The sequence below is a fragment of the Nicotiana tabacum genome, chromosome 5 (genome assembly GCF_000715075.1).
Source record: "Nicotiana tabacum cultivar K326 chromosome 5, ASM71507v2, whole genome shotgun sequence".
NCBI lineage: Eukaryota > Viridiplantae > Streptophyta > Magnoliopsida > Solanales > Solanaceae > Nicotiana > Nicotiana tabacum.
In genome coordinates, this window is record NC_134084.1 from 97,944,751 (window position 1) to 97,962,164 (window position 17,414).

Here is a 17,414-nt window from a genome sequence, read left to right on the forward strand (position 1 = left end):
CTTTGCCAAATGAGTTTCATTCTGCAGAGGAAGAACCATAGTTTCAACTATACTTTGCTAGTTGCAACTATGTAATTTGCTTCATGAATTCCAATTGCCATTGTCGCAACTATGGTGCTATTTTTGCTTCTTCATTCCCGGTTGACTACTCAATTCTCAATCTTTTTTGCTTCTTTTCTTTAATTTTCATACGATCTTCCTCCTGCAAAGTATATTAGAAAATATGGGAGAACATGGTATAATTATTCATGTTTTATTTAAAATCTTTAATATTTAACATATAAAAATATGTGAATAAATTATACCCATAAATTCCCCCACACTTGAATCTTTGCTCGTCCTCGAGGAAAAACATTTCTACTGATAATTTTTTTTCTTTTGGTAACATTTTCTTCAAAACGTTGGTCTTTGTAGGATAGAAAATTTATTCAAAATAACTTCCTTCATCATGCCAAATGATTAATCTTTTAAGCTTCACCAAATCTTTTACCTTGCTTTTGATTTTACTTTTGAAAAAACAAAATTTGCATTCTTTTCCTCTTGAATCTTTCGGAATTGATAACTTTATGACCACAAGTCTTGAATATCACAATTGTCCGTCCATAGGCTTGCTCTTCATGTTAATTTCCACTAATATAGATTCAACACTGATTTTTGAAACCTATTTAGGACTTTTTCTTGGCTTATAATGTCAGGCTTCAGGCTGGTAGGATAAAGATATTTTTGTTGTTACTTTTCTTCTTCTAGCTTGGAGCAAATGTTCCTTGATACTAATTATTCCATCTTTTTTCCCCCAATATTTTTGCATTTTTTTTCTTTTTTGCTTTATTTTTATAAAGAGATATAAGAATATACACACACTTATATTTATATCTCTCTCTTTTTCCTTTTCTTTTTTCTTTTCTGTTTCATGCCTTGCACAGTCTTTCTTCTCTTTTTCTAACAAACATTACTTATCATGGCTGGAAGAAGTAATAATTGTAGCAGTAATATACATCTCTTTTTTTTTCCTTTCTTTTGGGGGTTATAGACCATGGTGTTTTTTAAAAAAAAAAAGATAATGGCTCAAAGATAGGTTCTAAGAGGTAAAAGCTTCATTTTTTTTTCTTGGAGAGAATAAACTAAAAGAGGCTAAAAGGTGTATCAAATAAAGCCTAATTTTATCTTTCAATAATTAGTGTCATCCATTATTTCGCCTCGAAGAACATTAGAGCAAGTTCTAGAAAAATTATTGAGTATACCTTCTTGTGATGATAACTTTTCTCAATTCCTTTGATCTCGCGAGTTGAAGACGCTAGTTTTTGCCTTCACATAAATTAAAGTCATGGACATGGAATTGATATGATAATGAAAAAAGACTTAATATTTGTGCACAATAGAAAAAATTTATTTTACTAATTAAAAACCTACAACGACACAATCATTTAAGAAGAAGAAAAAATTATTATAACATTATACAATATATATATATATATAGAGAGAGAGAGAGAGAGAAATACATAAAGTACTTTTAAAAAAAATTAAAAATCTTTTTAGCTTTCAAATTTACAGTCACAGAAGAAAGCTTGAAAGAAACTATGACCACACATATTCAATGTGTAATAGACTAGATTAATTTAACACCTTAACAGTCATAGGGTCCGGGTTTTGATATAAACCAGAAAATTTACCTGAGCCAATAATTAATTTACACAATTAGATGGTTAACCAACCAGTAACTTAGGCATACCAACTACCATGGAATTACTCCTATATAGATGGCTCTGTTTTTGTAGAGGCCTTCATGAGATGTCCTGGTTGTACAATAATCTGGATATTAACCAGATCAATTGGTTAAGCATTTATTTATACAAATTATATTGGGGTTATGAGGCTCCATTGCTTCACCTTCAATGGCTACGGGTAAGGAAATTGTAGTTCTGAGTTTAACATCGTCAGCTCGACTTATTAACAGCGGAATGTATTAGGCTATTAAGGTTACCGATGGTTGTTGCTCAAAATGTCCTCCAAAATACAACTTTAACCTGTGACCATTTACCTTAAATTTTTCTCCTCCATTGATCTGTTGAATTTCAATTGCCCCATATGGAGTAACATCTGTAACATTATAAGGACCTGTCCACCTGGATTTTAATTTCCCTGGAAATAGCCTCAGCCTGCTATTATAAAGAAGTACTTGATCTCCAATTATAAAACTTTTTTGTCGGATCAAATTGTCATGCCATATTTTTGTTTTTTCTTTGAATATTCTGGCATTTTCATAAGATTCCAACCTCAGTTCTTCCAATTCATTAACCTGAAAAAATCTCTTTTTACCAGCAGAGGTTAATTCAAAGTTTAATACTTTCAGTGCCCAAAAAGCTTTGTGTTCTAATTCAACTGGCAAATGGCAAGCCTTTCCAAAGACTAATTTGTATGGGGATGTTCCAATTGGCATTTTGAACGCCGTTCGGTATGCCCATACTGCATCATCTAATATTAAAGACCAGTCTTTTCTTGAAATTTCAACCGTCTTTTCAAGAATTCTTTTTAGCTCACGGTTTGAAACTTCAACTTGACCCTGTGTTTGAGTATGATATGGTGTTCCAGTTTTATGAGTCACCCCATATTTCGATAGCAAAGCAGAAAATTGCCTATTCATGAAATGAATTCTGTGATCACTAATGATGACTCAAGTGTGTCAAATCTAGTAAAAATATTTTTTCTAAGAAAACTACACATTGTATGAGCATCATTCTTCCTTGTGGAGATAGTTTCAACCCATCTTGATACATAATCCACAGCCACAAGGATATATTCAAATGAATGAGAAGAAGGAAAAGGACCCATGAAATCTATTCCCCAAACATCAAATATTTCACATACTTGTATTGACTGTAATGATATCTCATCTCTCTAAGTGATATTACCTATCTTCTGACACCTGTCACATTGTGCAACATATGCTCGGGCATCTTTGAAGAGTGTTGGCCAGAAAAATCCGGCCTCCAATACTTTAAATGTCGTACGGTTTGCAGCATAATGACCTCCAATTGCTCCATCATGACAGTGATACAAAATTTTGGTCATCTCCTCTTCAGGTACACACCTCCTAATGATATTATCTGCAAATTTTAAACAAGTAAGGTTCATTCCACAAATAATACTTAGCATCAGAAATAAGCTTTTTTCTTTGCTGGTAAGAGAGATCTTGGGGTGTCCATCTTCCAACCAAGTAGTTAGCAATATCTGCGAACTAGGGTGGTTGAGTCACAACAGAGTCAGCTGAAAAAATGTGTTCATCAGGAAATTCTTCTTTTATCTCGCTGAACTCAAGGGGAGGGTCTTCTAGTCTAGACAAATGGTCAGCTACCTGATTCTCTTTTCCTTTTTTGTCTTTTATCTCAAGTCAAATTCTTGTAGAAGTAAAATCCATCTTAACAATCTAGGTTGAGCATCTTTTTTGGCTAAGAGGTATTTTAAAGTTGCATGGTCAGTAAAAACAGTCACCTTTGTTCCTATCAAATAAGAACGAAATTTATCAAATGCAAATACTACCGCCAGTAACTCTTTTTATCAGTTGAGCCTCATTTGGTGTTTTACTGGCATAGTAAATTGGACGAAAAATCTTATCTTTTCTTTGGCCTAAAACAGCTCCAACTGTCGTATCACTAGCATCGCACATAACCTCAAAAGGTTGACTCCAATCAGGGGACACAACTACAGGGGCAGTTGATAATTTCTCCTTAAGGGTGTCAAAAACTATCATACAATCACCTGAAAAATCAAACTTAACATCTTTCATCAAGAGGTTAGTCAGAGGTTTTGAAATCTTTGAAAAATACTTTATGAACCGTCTGTAAAAACCTGCATGACCTAGAAAGCTTCTAATGCCTTTAATAGTTGTGGGAGGGGGTAATCCTGCTATGAGATTAATTTTAACCTTATCAACTTCTATCCCATTAGCAGTGAGTAAAACAATTTCCTCTGTAACCATAAAATGACATTTTCCCAATTCAGAATCAAGTTTGTCTCTTCACATCTCTTAAGAACTAAAGTCAAGTGGTAAAGACAATCTTCAAATATTTTGCCAAAGAGTGTGAAATCATTCATAAAAATTTCAAGAAATTTCTCAGTCATGTCAGAAAAAATTGCTGACATGCAACGCTGAAATGTAGCAGGGGGTTGCACGGACCAAATGGCATTCTCCTGTATGCATATGTTCAATGAGGACATGTAAAAGTTGTCTTATCCTAATCCTCGGGTGCAATTGGTATTTGGTTATACCCTGAATAGCCATCAAGAAAACAGTAAAAACCATATCATGTATTTCTTTCTAACATTTGATCAATAAATAGTAAAGAAAAATGATCTTTTCTGGTAGCATTATTGAGGCGTCGGTAATCAATACAGACTCTTCATTCTATAACAGTCCTCGTAGGTATGAGTTCATTATTTTGATTCTTTATAACTGTCATACCTCCTTTCTTTGGTACTACCTGAACTGCGTTTACCCAAGGGCTATCTGAAATTGGGTAAATATACCTGCCGCTAGAATCTTGACAATCTCCTTTTACACCACTTCCTGCATTGCAATATTCAATCTCCTTTGGGGTTGGATTATTGGCTTGTAGCTATCTTCCATGAGGATTCTATGCGTACAAATTGTTGGACTAATCCCTTTGATATCCTCTACAGTCAATCCTAAGGCTCCTTTGTGTGCTTTTAAGACTTGAATTAGTCTTTCTTCTTGTTCTGTAGTCAAAGAAGATGAAATAATTACTGAAAATAATTCTTGCTCAAGATAAACATATTTTAAATGAGAAGGAAAAACTTTGAGTTCAATTTTTGGTTGAACTTCTTCTGATTGCATCTCCTTATCCTCAGAATCTTTTTCCAGTATTTCAGCTTCTCTCCTAATTGCGGGATCATCATCTTGTGCGGTGCTTGATTTGGTCAAACATCTTTCCATTGAGTCTGAAATTAATTGATCATCTTTGAATTCATCTGCAAGATCACTAATCATGTCAATAGAAAAGCATGAAGATGATGCCTCATCTCCTAAAATTCTTAGTATCTTTTGCATATCTAAAATGACTCTTTCTTCATCAACTCTCAAGATTAGTTGCCTTTGATGAACATCTATGATTTCTCTTCCTGTAGCAAGAAATGGTCTACCCAAAATTATTGGTTCATCAAGACATTCTTTCATTTCAAGTACTATAAAATCTACAGGGAAAACAAACTTATCAACTCTTACAAGTACATTTTCAATTATTCCCTTAGGTTTCTTAGTACTTTGATCTGCAAACTGAAGAGAAACACCTATGTCCTTCATTTCACCAAGATCCAATTTTCTAAAGATAGAAAATGGCATCAAATTTGTTAAAGCTTCAGAATCGCAAAGTGCTTTTTCAAAATATACACCTCCCAAAGTGCATGGAATGGTAAAACTGCCAGGATTACCAAGTTTTTGTGGTAGTTTATTTTGAAGTATAGCACTGCATTTTTTAGTAAGCATTACCACAGAAACTTCTTCCAATTTCCTTTTACTTGACAAAATTTCTTTTAAAAATTTAGCATATGAAGGCATTTGCAACAAAGCATCAGTAAAAGGAATATTAATATGAATCTGTTTTAAGATTTCCAAAAACTTTGAAAATTGACCATCAAGATTTTCTCGTTTCATTTTTTGTGGAAAAAAATTGTCACAGGTGGGGCAGTCATTTTTTCAGAAATTTTTTCTTCCTTATTCTTTATTTCTTTTTCCTTTGATGGTTCAGATGGTTTTTCAAAATTCTTACCCTTGTCTACCTGTTGTTCTGTCTGGTTCTTTTCTTGTCTGTCTGCATAAGGTTCATCAAGTTCCTTACCTGACCATAAAGTGATGGCCTTAAGGTGCTCCTTTGAATTTTTCTCTGTATTGTTTGGTAAGGGACCCTGAATCTTTTCTGACACAAGAGCTGCCAATTGGCTTAACTGAATTTCCAGATTTTTGAGGGATGAATTTTGGGTTTCCATCTTTTCATCAGTGACCTTAATATACTTGTACAAAAGGTCATCAAGACTTGGATGAGCTTGTTGGGTCCTCTGCTGGTATGATCCTGTTTGTTGATATGGTCCTGCTTGCTGATAAGGTCTGTAACTCAGCTGCCCACGATTTTAACTTTGGTATCCCGGCGGACCCTGTACATGTTGTTTCTGGAAGCTTTGAGAGTTTTCTGCACCATTTGGGTTACTCCACTGAAATCCTGGATGCTTCTGTACCATTGAACTCCCAAAAGGATATGACTTGTAACCGATGAAATTAACCTGTTCATCCGTTTGATTGGTTGCTTGACATTCATGGTTCTGGTAGTTTCCTTCGCACATGTCACAAGCCTCAGATTGGTTTGATTGTTGTGTATTCACCTGAAAAGATTCAAACTTTTGTGCCAAAGAAACAATTTGTTGTGTTAGTGTATTTAAAGCATCAACCTGATTTACCGTAGCAGCCTTTTTAATGATTACACGCTCAGATGGCCATTGGATAGCGTTCTCAGAAATTTCGTTCAACAGCTGCAATGCTTCCTCTGTGGTTTTTCCCATTACAGAACCTCCTGCAGCTGTATCTATTACATTTCTAGCAGAGGGTTTTAGCCCGTGATAGAAAATGTACAATTGCATATGTTCAGGAATGCCATGGTGTGGGCATTTTCTTAACATTGCTTTTAATCTTTCCCAAGCTTGATAAACTGACTCAGTGTCAGTTTGCAAGAAATTAGATATGTCTTGTCTTAACTTTGTTATTTTAGCAGGGAAAAAATATTTGTTTAAAAACTTATGAGTCATCTGGTCCCATGTCGTAATGGACCCTTGAGGCAAACTTCGCAACCAAGTCTTGGCATCTCCTTTTAAAGAAAAAGGAAATAGCCTTAACTTGATAGCTTCAGGAGGTACTCCATTGTACTTAGCAGTTTCTACAAGTTCTTGAAAATCAATTAAATGACATGTGGGTCTTCACTTGTATCACCAATGAAGATACAAGATTGTTGAATTGTCTGAATCAGGCCGGTCCTGATTTCAAAGTTGTTGGCTGCCACTGGGGGCTTCCTAACACTAGATTCACAATTGAAGCGATCAGGTTTAGTATAATTCCTAAGGATTCTGTTTGCTGGCCTTGGCGCCACTTCATCAAATTGCTCCTCTACATGGACTGGTGGTGGGATCCCAAGTGGGTTAATGTCCTCTGCTTCCTGGTTTTCCATTTCTTTACAAGATGCTCCTTGAGAAGACGATGTTTGTTCTATCCTGCGCAATCGAATAAATCTTTCAATTTCAGGATCGAAACTGACCAACTCTTTTGTAGAAGAGCGAGTCATAAACTACTTAAAATTCTTAAGTAAAGAAAGTACAAGAAAAAAATATAAGTGTATAAAAAATTTTAAAAAAATGATAAAAACAGTAGGTGCTAAGCAAAAATAATTATACAATAATTTTATTATCTATAGAGAATAATAATATTTTACTCAAACTTATAACAAGATAGTTATAAAGAAAAACAAAACGATGCAACAGTGAACTATGACAAGAAACAATACTATAATACTACTATATATGGAAAAGGTAATTAGTGATAGTACATGTAGTTGGAATGGTCATAAGAATATTTTTCAGTAGTAAAAAAAAATTCAATGTGAAAGAACTAACAATAGTATAATAGTTATAAATATACACGTTAAAAAAATAATAAATAGTAGTTATAACACTATTATTATGATAAAGGAGAGAGTACTAATAGCAATACGAATAATTTGCTAAAAACAGTTAATGATGGAACTAGTAGGAAGAAATAATACAAAAAAGAAAAAAAAACTTTTACAATACTATTATAAACATAAACATTACATTAGGATTAATATCACAGTAGTAGTTATAGCACTTGATTAGTGAAAGTATTAACTGAAACAAAAATAACAGTAATAAATTCTCAAATTAGTAACAAAATATTTAAGCTGAAGTAGATGTATGCCAATCCCCGGCAACGGCGCCAAAAATTTGACGAGGCCAATGTGTATAGGATTTTCCTGCTCGTGATTCGTCAAATTTTAGTATAGTTTATGATATCGTCCTACAGAGATTGGAACATCTATGCTACAGACTTTTAATATTTTAGTTACTATTTGAGAGAATCAGATTGATGAAAAGTTTGTGGAATTAAAACTTGTTGAATACTTAAGAAAATCAAACAACTTTCGAAAGATTTATAATTTAAAAGAGTTGGGAATCGTTGAATTCACTTGATAATATATTATAATAAAATCTCACTTTCTACATGTATTTCTCTAAAAGATAATTGCTTATTGCTAATATAATTATATCTTATCTCACCAAGAATTAATCAACTAATAACACTCCGTGAGGTTATGTAACTAAGTGAGTTAGAACTGGTGACGGTTAAATCGAAATATCTTCTGGTTTGAATTGTGCTAAAAGATAGTAAATATTTCGTGAGAATATTTTTACTAAATCAATATTCCTGCGACTACAATTCCTCCGTGAGAATTAAAATTGAGGCAAGCAAGATTACCGACTTTTAATAATAGCTTACTAATAATCACTCTCACTTCACTATTTTATTCAATAGTTACTATATATTAATTTTGCTCCGTGAGAATTACAAAATTAATATGAGAATAACTCAAAGATAAAAATATAAAAGTAATAACAATGATAAGTTAAAAACTATTATTATAGCACAATATAAAATATAAATAGAAAGTTCCAAACCAAGAATGTATTAAAACTGAGATAGTATTATAATATATATATCAAGCTTCATCAACTATTCCGACAAAAAAGATTACTCCATTATGAAGTAAGAAAACTAACCTAGTTTAGAAATACGAAGAATTGGTACAAAGATATTATTTTTCACAAAAGGATAACTACTAGGACTTAGTAATATTAAAGACAAAATAGAGACCAAGAATAGTTCTTATCTGCTCAAGACTCGATGCCTTCTCTTCAAAATTTACACTCTATTTATAGAGTTTTCTTGCCTAAGGTTCTCCATAGTTGCAACTATGGAAATTGTAACTGCAACTATGGAAATTGTAATTGCAACTATGAAAATTATAGGTGCAACTATAACTTTGCCAAATGAGTTTCATTCTGTAGAGGAAGAACCATAGTTTCAACTATACTTTGCTAGTTGCAACTATGTAATTTGCTTCATGAATTCCAATTGTCATTGTCGCAACTATGGTGCTATTTTTGCTTCTTCATTCCAGGTTGACTACTCAATTCTCACTCTTTTTTGCTTCTTTTCTTTAATTTTCATACGCTCTTCCTCCTGCGAAGTATGTTCGAAAATATGGGAGAACATGGTATATTTATTCATGTTTTATTTAAATTTTTTAATATTTAACATATAAAATTATATGAATAAATTATACCCATCAGGTTGGAAGTTCAAGAAGCAACCTGTGGTCTCTCTTTCTTCGGCAGAAGCTGAGTACAAGTCTATGAGCAAGGCAGTTGTTGAAGTAACTTGGTTGTCCAGGTTGTTATCTGATTTTGGTGTGTTTCTTTCCTCACCTGTGCATGTGTTTTATGATAGCCATGTTGCCCTTCATATTGCTAAAAATCTTGTTTTCTATGAGCAGACGAAGCACATAGAATCGAATTGTCATTTTGTACGTGCCAAACTTGGAGATGGGTTGATCTCTCTTGTCCACACTCCTAGTGCCTCTCAAACTGCTGATATACTTACCAAGGTTCTACCTGGTCCTGCTCATCACATACACACTCGCAAGTTGGGGGTTTTGTCACCCTCCAACTTGAGGAGGGCTGTTAGAATAGGTGTATTAGATGCTGGTTAATGCTTTTGGGCCTAGTTTCTTTCTTTACTAGTATATTTATATTTAGCCCAATTGTACAGATACCCACCTCATTATTAAGATTAGTTACCTCCTATAGCAAAGGTTGATATCTTATTTATTTTAAATAAATACCATTTTAAAAAATTATATTTTATAACTACCTTTTGATTTTTATAGCCAAATACCTATTTATGGTCACCTCCTACCCTTAAGCCATAAAATACGCTGCCCTCTCTCTCATAAAATACGCTGCCTCTCTGGCTTGACCCTAATGAAGGCAATGAAATCTCCATGGCCAACTCCAGTATGTTTCTTCTTCTTCTTCCTTTCTGATTTTGATTGTTTTCGGAAGTAGATTGTTCTTCTTTATAATCAACAGGTATTTTTTGGGACTTTAACTTCTTGGCAATTTCTTCTTCAGTGGTTGCTAGCAATTTCTTCTGATTTGTTACCAGTGGGTGCTAGCCAAATTCAATTTTGAGACTTTAACTTCTTCAGATGCGTTACGGATGCTAGCAATTTCTTCTTCAGCGATCTTTCTCATTTTCTTCTTCTTTCTCTCATTGTTGCTTATGGAATCATGGTCGAAATCCGATGGGTCATCGGAAAATCGTCGACTAAAATAGGTCGTCTGAAGTTTGGGGTTGAGCAATTTGAAGATTCTGTTACCTTTTTTAAGAGCTTTTCAATGTATCTCACTGTATTTTTATGTATTTCATTGTATTCACTATCTTTTTTTTTCATTGTAATTCAATGTATCTCGTTGTATTTCATGTATTTCATTGTATTTAATGTCTTTTTTTTCATTGTATTTCAATGTATCCCGCTGTATTCTATGTATTTCATTGTATTCACTGTCTCGTTATATGCCATGAATTTATTTATATATTTTTTTAATTAATATAATTTATGTATTCAGATGTATTATATAATTTCTCTGAAGATTGCTATGTTTTTGGGGTATTTTTCGGTTAAGAATCTTTTTTATAACTGAAAAATATAAAATTTGTGTGTTATAATTGAGTTTGTTGAGTTATATTAGTAGTCTATTATGTTAATTGATTCACTTTCCGTTTTAAAAACAGTGTAATCCCCTATTTCACGCCGTGAATACAGTCAAATACAATAATCTGTCCAGCTGTAATCCCATATTTCACTCCATGAATACAGTCGAATACACTCGAATACAACAACTAATTAGATGGACTTCCCTGATTCACGCCTATTTTTGCTACTGTATTCATGAATACATCAAATGCATCTTATAACCACAGAAAAAATATCTATAATCCGTAATATAGCAAATCGTATTTATAGATGACTAATTACTACTAAAAGATAGTAATTTATAAAAATTTATTCTTATATTTTCCATTCTTACCGGGTCACTATAAATAGTGAAGCCCACTTATGTAATAAACAACATGATTCATTTTCAGATAATACAGAAGAGAGAAAGACTCTCGAAGCTTCGGTTCTCAGCAGACATGGCGTAGCCCCAGTCTATAATCTTTCTCACTTCTTCTATTCTCTTCACGTTTACAGATTACAAGTTCACTGCTACAAATTAGCTACATATGTTACCTGTATTATAATTCCAGTCGTCAATTGGACTAATTATTATTATTATTATTATTATTATTATTATTATTATTATTATTATTATTATTAATATTATTATTATTATTATTATTATTATTATTATTATTATTATTATTATTATTATTATTATTATTATTATTATTAAACTGTAATTTGATGGTTTCATTTTGGACATGTGATAAATAAAACTAATAGTACTTGAAAAGTAGATTCCCTCGACAACGTATCTTGGTAAGTACAAAGGCAAAGATCTGTTCCCTTTCCCTCCCCTGTCCCCCCAACTAAAGAAAATGTACTTACTTATTCACCTATTATTCTAGCTTCTAAGTGGTATTCATTTTGGTTTAATTTAGATTGGTTTAATTTAGATGATATAGTTTGACTTTGGATAAATTTTAAGAAGAAAAAAAAATGATTTTTGAAATATGTGATCCTAACAATTTAAAGGACAAAAGTTTTATGGGGCTATAACATTTATATGGCTATAAAAACTTCTCATTAAGCGTAAAGTAGGTAAAATAAAAGTTTAAAATTAAATTATTTTCATTCATTCTTTTTGGAACGAGCTAATAAAGAACATATGTCATTTAAACTGAAACGGAAGGAATATTACTTTTTATTTGGTTCATTTCGTGTAAATGAACACATTGAAATCAAGGGCGGAGCTAGAGTATCGAGAACAGGTTTGACCGAATTCAGTAGCTTTGGTTCGAACCTTGTATTTGTCTTAAATTTTTTATTGATAGTGACAAACTAGCTTTATCCACTGCCTACATTCACTTTCCTAATCCGAGCTTATCCAAATTTTACCACCCAAACCATAGTTTAAATATGAATTCTCTTCCCTTGAGGAATTGCATATTTTTAATTAGGGGTGTACAAAGGAAACCGACAAACCGCACCAACCCGATAATCCGAGTCAAACCTAGAAAAAAATATTCGACTATGGTTTTGTTTGATTTGGCTCGATTTTGGAAAGAAAAAAAAACGACCATAATTGGTTTGGTTTGGTTTGGTTTGGTTTAACTAAAGAAAGTCAAACCGAAACCAAACCAACCCGACATTACATATATAGAAATTTTAAATATATTTAATATATAAATGTACTTATTGTAATGTAATTTATAAATATTTCTTAAAAAAATCATAATTTTATCTTTTAAGGTATTATTTCTTGGTTGGACTTAGAACTTTTGAATGTTCCAATAAGTTTTATAGCCATTAATATTAGTAAATTAGATAATGCTAACAAAAACTCAAACCAAAATCAAATCAATATTAATGCTAACAAAAGACATTCAATTCAATACTATGAACGGGAATGTATTGAATATCTATTTTTTGTTTTGCAATAATTTAAGATAAAAATGTATAACCTATTTTTATTTTTTTTCTTTAGCGTTTAGTCATGTAATTAATACTTCCTTATTAGTCTACTTATTTTAGCATGACTTAGTACTTTTAGATTATATTTATTATTATTATTTGATTTGCAATATTTATATTGCATAATTTTATTGTTGAATATTTTAGGACAATGCCATGACACATCTCATATTTTGTATTATTTTCTTGGAAAATAATTTATATAGTTGTATCTTACCAGGGTTAACGAAATATTTTGAGCACGAGTTATATGTTTTGTTCTAGGAAGATTTTACCGGAAAAAACTCGAAAAAACTCGAATAATCCGAAAATCCGAAAAACCCCGAAAAAAACTGAGATTGAAAAACCCAAATTTTATTGGTTTGGTTTGGTCTTTAGATTTAATAACCCGACATAATTAGTTTGATTTGATAGTTGTAAGATCCGAACCAACCAGACCTATGTACACCCCTATTCTTAATCAAGAAAACAGTGATAGGTGAAAAGTACTTAGATTATCAATTAAAACATAGTTGTCTCTCTTTTATGTCTCCTTTACATCTGTCAGCTTCATATATATTTTCCTCAACTACTGTCACCACTCATATATTACTGCAAACTCTCTTATTCAAGCAAGTACATTTATTATTTGATAACTAACCAACCCTGTCCTACACTGTAAACTTTCTGCCTACTATTAGTGCCATGTGACTCATCCCCATACAAGATAGGCAATTCACAAAATTATATCTTCATTGAATGTGTCAGTGTACTTGCTTAGATAGTACATTGTGTCAGTCTGGTTCACTAAGTTCTCGCTATACGCAGGATTCGGAAAAGGGCCGGACCTTAGGATCAATTATACGCAGTCTTACCCTATATTTCTGCGGCCTTACCAACTATTCACATGCTATAACTTGATAATTTCATAAATAATAGTAAACAAATCAAGTCACCATTATCCAAATGTCGCCACCCTCTCTAAATAAATAGGGGAAAGAGTTATGACAAATGCAAAGCACATAATTCAAAACAATGGCATCCAATTTCCATTTCCACAACAACAATAGCCAAATGAGTCAAAAAATTGTAGTAGTTGTAGTCCCTTTTCCAGCACAAGGCCATCTTAACCAACTTCTTCAACTCTCTTGCCTTATAGCATCTTACAATATACAAATCCATTATGTTAGCACAAAAACACATAATCTTCAAGCTAAACTTAGAGTTCATGGCTTGGACTCAGTTTCCAACATTCATTTCCATGCATTTTCTACCCCTACTTTCATATCTCCCTCTCCAAATCCCAATTCTTCTATTACATTCCCATCCCATCTTCAGCCTTCATTTGAAGCATCCACTCACCTAAGAAAACCAGTCAAAAAACTTTTGCATACACTTTCAGCCAAAAATAAAAGAGTCATTATAATAAATGACTCTTTAATGGGATCAGTGGTTCAAGATTTTGTGTCCTTAGAAAATGCAGAAGCTTACACTTTCCACAGTGTGTCAGCTTTTACTCTTTTCTTGTTTATATGGGAAACTATGGGCAGACCTTTCCCAATTGATGCTGAAATATTAAAAGATCTTCCTTCACTTGAAGGTTGTTTTAGTTCTGACTTTGAGAGATTCTTGAAAACAGAATATGAATACATGAAATTTAACTCTGGCAAAATTTATAACACATGCAGAGTTATAGAAAGTCCATTTCTTGATTTGTTGTCTAAAGAACAGATAAATGGTAACAAGAAACAATGGGCTCTTGGACCATTTAATCCTGTAACATTAAGTGGGACCAAAAAAGGGTCCAATATTAGAAGCCACAAATGTTTGCTTTGGCTAGACAAACAAGAACCAAACTCAGTGTTATATGTATCATTTGGTACCACAACTTCATTTTCTGATGAACAAATCAAGGAAATGGCAATTGGATTGGAACAAAGCAAGCAAAAGTTCATTTGGGTATTAAGAGATGCTGATAAAGGAAATGTGTTCACTAAAGATTTGAGACAAATTGAATTACCAAAAGGGTTTGAAGATAGAGTTAAAGAAAAGGCAATTGTGATTAGAGATTGGGCACCCCAATTGGAAATTTTGTCACATTCTTCGATCGGTGGATTTATGTGTCATTGCGGATGGAATTCTTGCATGGAAAGTATATCAATGGGAGTGCCAATAGTTGCATGGCCAATGCATTCTGATCAACCTAGGAATACTGTACTTATTACAAAGATTCTTAAAGTTGGTCTTGTTGTTAAGGAATGGGCTCGTAGACAGGAGATTGTAACATCAAATATGGTGCAGAAAGCTGTGGAAAAATTGATGGCATCAAAAGAAGGAGATGAGATGAGGAACAGAGCAAAAGATTTGAGTGCAGCACTTAGGAAGTCAGTGGCTGTGGGTGGAGTTAAACGCATGGAATTGGATTCATTCATTTCTCACATAACAAGGTGAATTTGATCAAAATCAAGAATATTTCATGTATCTTGTAATTTGTAGGGTTATAATTGCATCTACTATCAGTGTGTAAAAAATAAGTAAGATCCAATTGATAAACATTGTTGGTGTGCACTATCAATATAATTGAACTTATTATAATATAAAACGTGCTTTATATTTCAAATAATTAACCCTTCATTTATAACAAATACGTACTCGCTCTGTAGATCAACTTAATATTTTCAAATTAAAATGTAAATATTCAAAAACTATATAAACGACATCTTTTTCTCATATCCTTATGATCAATGGCAGATGCACGTGGGACGAAGCAGTGGAGCAAATAACATAAAGCAAATGACACCACTTGATATAAATTATCGCCTCAACTACAATATATTTTTGGCAAATATTTGAAAGAGACTCTGGTGTTAAGAATTATAGCTAGGTAGAATTGAGCTCCAAACTTCTTTTAATTTAAAGTCAACAAAACCAATGGTCTAAGGCTACTCCTTGTACATAAATATGATAGATAATATTATTTATTCCCTACTTTTTGATAAAAATATCGACACCACTTATAAAAAAATTATGTGTACACCCCTGCTTATGATATAAAAAAATATTTTAGACTATTAGTGAAATTTCATATAATTCAAATTTCGAAAAACAAAAAGTCTCATATAAATTAGAATGCATAGAGTTTTTTTCTTTTTTGTCAATTTTGCATAGGAGCCAGACTAGACTTGTAATTATTCTTTTTCAAAAAGTTAAAACTCGATCCGTTGATATGTAAATACAAATAAGGTGACGTAAAAAACAGGTCCCGCAGACAATGATCCATATATGATGGAAGAAAACGGTTGTACACTTGGAAGTGTTGACAAGTTTAGTAAGCTGTAAATGAAAAGTTAAAATGAAAGAAAGAAAGATTTAAACAGAGAAACTTGTGTCTGGATAATGGTCTGCAGCCTATAAAAAAATTGTCAAAGTAATGTTGTTCCTATCTTCTACTCCCATTTATTATTAATTAAAATAATCTATAATCTACTAGTACCAGTTTGTGGAAGAAAACTCCAGGCTTTATCCATATGTGCACGTGGCAATATTATATTATGATTCTCATCTCATATAATTGCTCTATTCTATTAAAATATAGATAAATTGAAAAGGATAATGACCCTAGTTTTTTTTTTATTATTATTAACAGTTTATTTGGATGGTTGTTACTTATTGATTATATTGTATCGTATTGTTACTTTAAATACGATATTTGTTTTGATTGTTACTTAAATTTTATTGTATCGTATCGTTAAATTCATTGTTATGTAACGATGAAATGTGTCACTTTATCTAACGACCGATTTGGTGTGATTACGTCGTTATCTTGTCTTTTTCTCTCATCTCACCTTTCATTATTATTAAATAATTTTATTTTATCATTTACCCTACCTTTTTATATAATAAATTTACTCTGTATCATAATTTTTCTTTATAATATTGCAAGTTTATTCTTCATATTGCTGATGCGTGATATGATGAAACAACGGTAAACAATACAATCTATCCGGACATTGTATTCATTAAACGATATAGTACAATATAATATAATACAATACATTATGAAACGATGTGTAACAATCATCCAAACAAGCCGTAAGATAACAATGTAGCAATCATTTCGATTTGGAGCTTCATCTCCTTCTAAACATGCCTTAGAGGGACAGTTTGTCATTTCATTACTTTGTTAAGTAAAGTTACTAATGATCCCATTGCTGCGGTTCTACTATTCCAACTGAATTTCATTATAACTCTCAAGCTGAAAATGGATCGATGAGGGAAATGTAGGGGGATGACATCCCCTCCAGTACTGAAAATTGATCCATTATTGTTCAATACATAGACCGATTTACTCCATGTGTCCACGGTCCACCCAACAATTTAATGGTTTAGATTCATTTTGTTGTAAACAATTAAAAAAGATAAGGCAATTTTCAATTAAAAAATGATAAGAAAATAACAAATAAATAAAAATACTAATAGCAGCCGTGTATATCAACTTATCTGCCATTTTCTCATTTCTTAAACACTACAATGCAGCATTAGGACCCACAATGGAGTCATAGTAAAGCTTAGAGCTATGTGCATTTCAAAAGTTTTCAGAATTTT

The 17,414-nt window shown here is 32.3% G+C and overlaps 3 protein-coding genes and 1 non-coding gene across 4 annotated transcripts; 2 read left to right on the forward strand and 2 right to left on the reverse strand.

The window, feature by feature from the left end:
• Positions 1 to 1,963: 1,963 nt before the first annotated feature.
• Positions 1,964 to 4,215, reverse strand: LOC142180872 (uncharacterized). The gene is made up of 5 exons (XM_075252975.1): positions 4,071 to 4,215; positions 3,847 to 3,966; positions 3,538 to 3,756; positions 2,924 to 3,104; positions 1,964 to 2,633 (listed from the first exon to the last, which is right to left on the reverse strand). The coding sequence occupies exons 1-5, from the start codon at positions 4,213 to 4,215 to the stop codon at positions 1,964 to 1,966; spliced, it is 1,335 nt and encodes a 444-aa protein (XP_075109076.1).
• Positions 4,216 to 4,552: 337 nt separating this feature from the next.
• On the reverse strand, positions 4,553 to 6,810 carry LOC142180873 (uncharacterized). Its single transcript, XM_075252976.1, has 4 exons — positions 6,165 to 6,810; positions 5,794 to 6,083; positions 5,278 to 5,611; positions 4,553 to 5,184 (listed from the first exon to the last, which is right to left on the reverse strand). Exons 1-4 carry the CDS (start codon positions 6,808 to 6,810, stop codon positions 4,553 to 4,555), a joined length of 1,902 nt encoding a protein of 633 aa, XP_075109077.1.
• LOC142181331 (small nucleolar RNA R71) lies at positions 6,656 to 6,762 on the forward strand. Its single transcript, XR_012709998.1, has one exon. It is a non-coding gene; the product is annotated as a small nucleolar RNA R71 (small nucleolar RNA).
• A 6,951-nt stretch (positions 6,811 to 13,761) lies between the features above and the next one.
• LOC107825739 (zeatin O-glucosyltransferase-like) lies at positions 13,762 to 15,806 on the forward strand. Its single transcript, XM_016652644.2, has 2 exons — positions 13,762 to 15,256; positions 15,561 to 15,806. The coding sequence occupies exons 1-2, from the start codon at positions 13,845 to 13,847 to the stop codon at positions 15,595 to 15,597; spliced, it is 1,449 nt and encodes a 482-aa protein (XP_016508130.2). The 5' UTR covers positions 13,762 to 13,844; the 3' UTR covers positions 15,598 to 15,806.
• Positions 15,807 to 17,414: the final 1,608 nt, after the last annotated feature.

Excerpts from the sequence above, each read along its gene's own strand:
- LOC142180872 (XM_075252975.1), bottom strand. The coding sequence starts at position 4,215 with ATGTCCTCATTGAACATATGCATACAGGAGAATGCCATTTGGTCCGTG. Across the intron at positions 3,967-4,070 it reads GAATGATTTCACACTCTTTG|AGGAAATTGTTTTACTCACT; the intron begins GCAAAATATTTG and ends TTATGGTTACAG. Across the intron at positions 3,757-3,846 it reads AAGCTTTCTAGGTCATGCAG|GTGATTGTATGATAGTTTTT; the intron begins GTTTTTACAGAC and ends TTGATTTTTCAG.
- LOC107825739 (XM_016652644.2), top strand. The coding sequence starts at position 13,845 with ATGGCATCCAATTTCCATTTCCACAACAACAATAGCCAAATGAGTCAA. Across the intron at positions 15,257-15,560 it reads TTCATTTCTCACATAACAAG|ATGCACGTGGGACGAAGCAG; the intron begins GTGAATTTGATC and ends GATCAATGGCAG.
- LOC142180873 (XM_075252976.1), bottom strand. The coding sequence starts at position 6,810 with ATGACTCATAAGTTTTTAAACAAATATTTTTTCCCTGCTAAAATAACA. Across the intron at positions 5,612-5,793 it reads AGAACCAGACAGAACAACAG|ATTCATATTAATATTCCTTT; the intron begins GTAGACAAGGGT and ends ATCTTAAAACAG. Across the intron at positions 5,185-5,277 it reads TCTTCAGTTTGCAGATCAAA|AATGTCTTGATGAACCAATA; the intron begins GTACTAAGAAAC and ends TTGAAATGAAAG.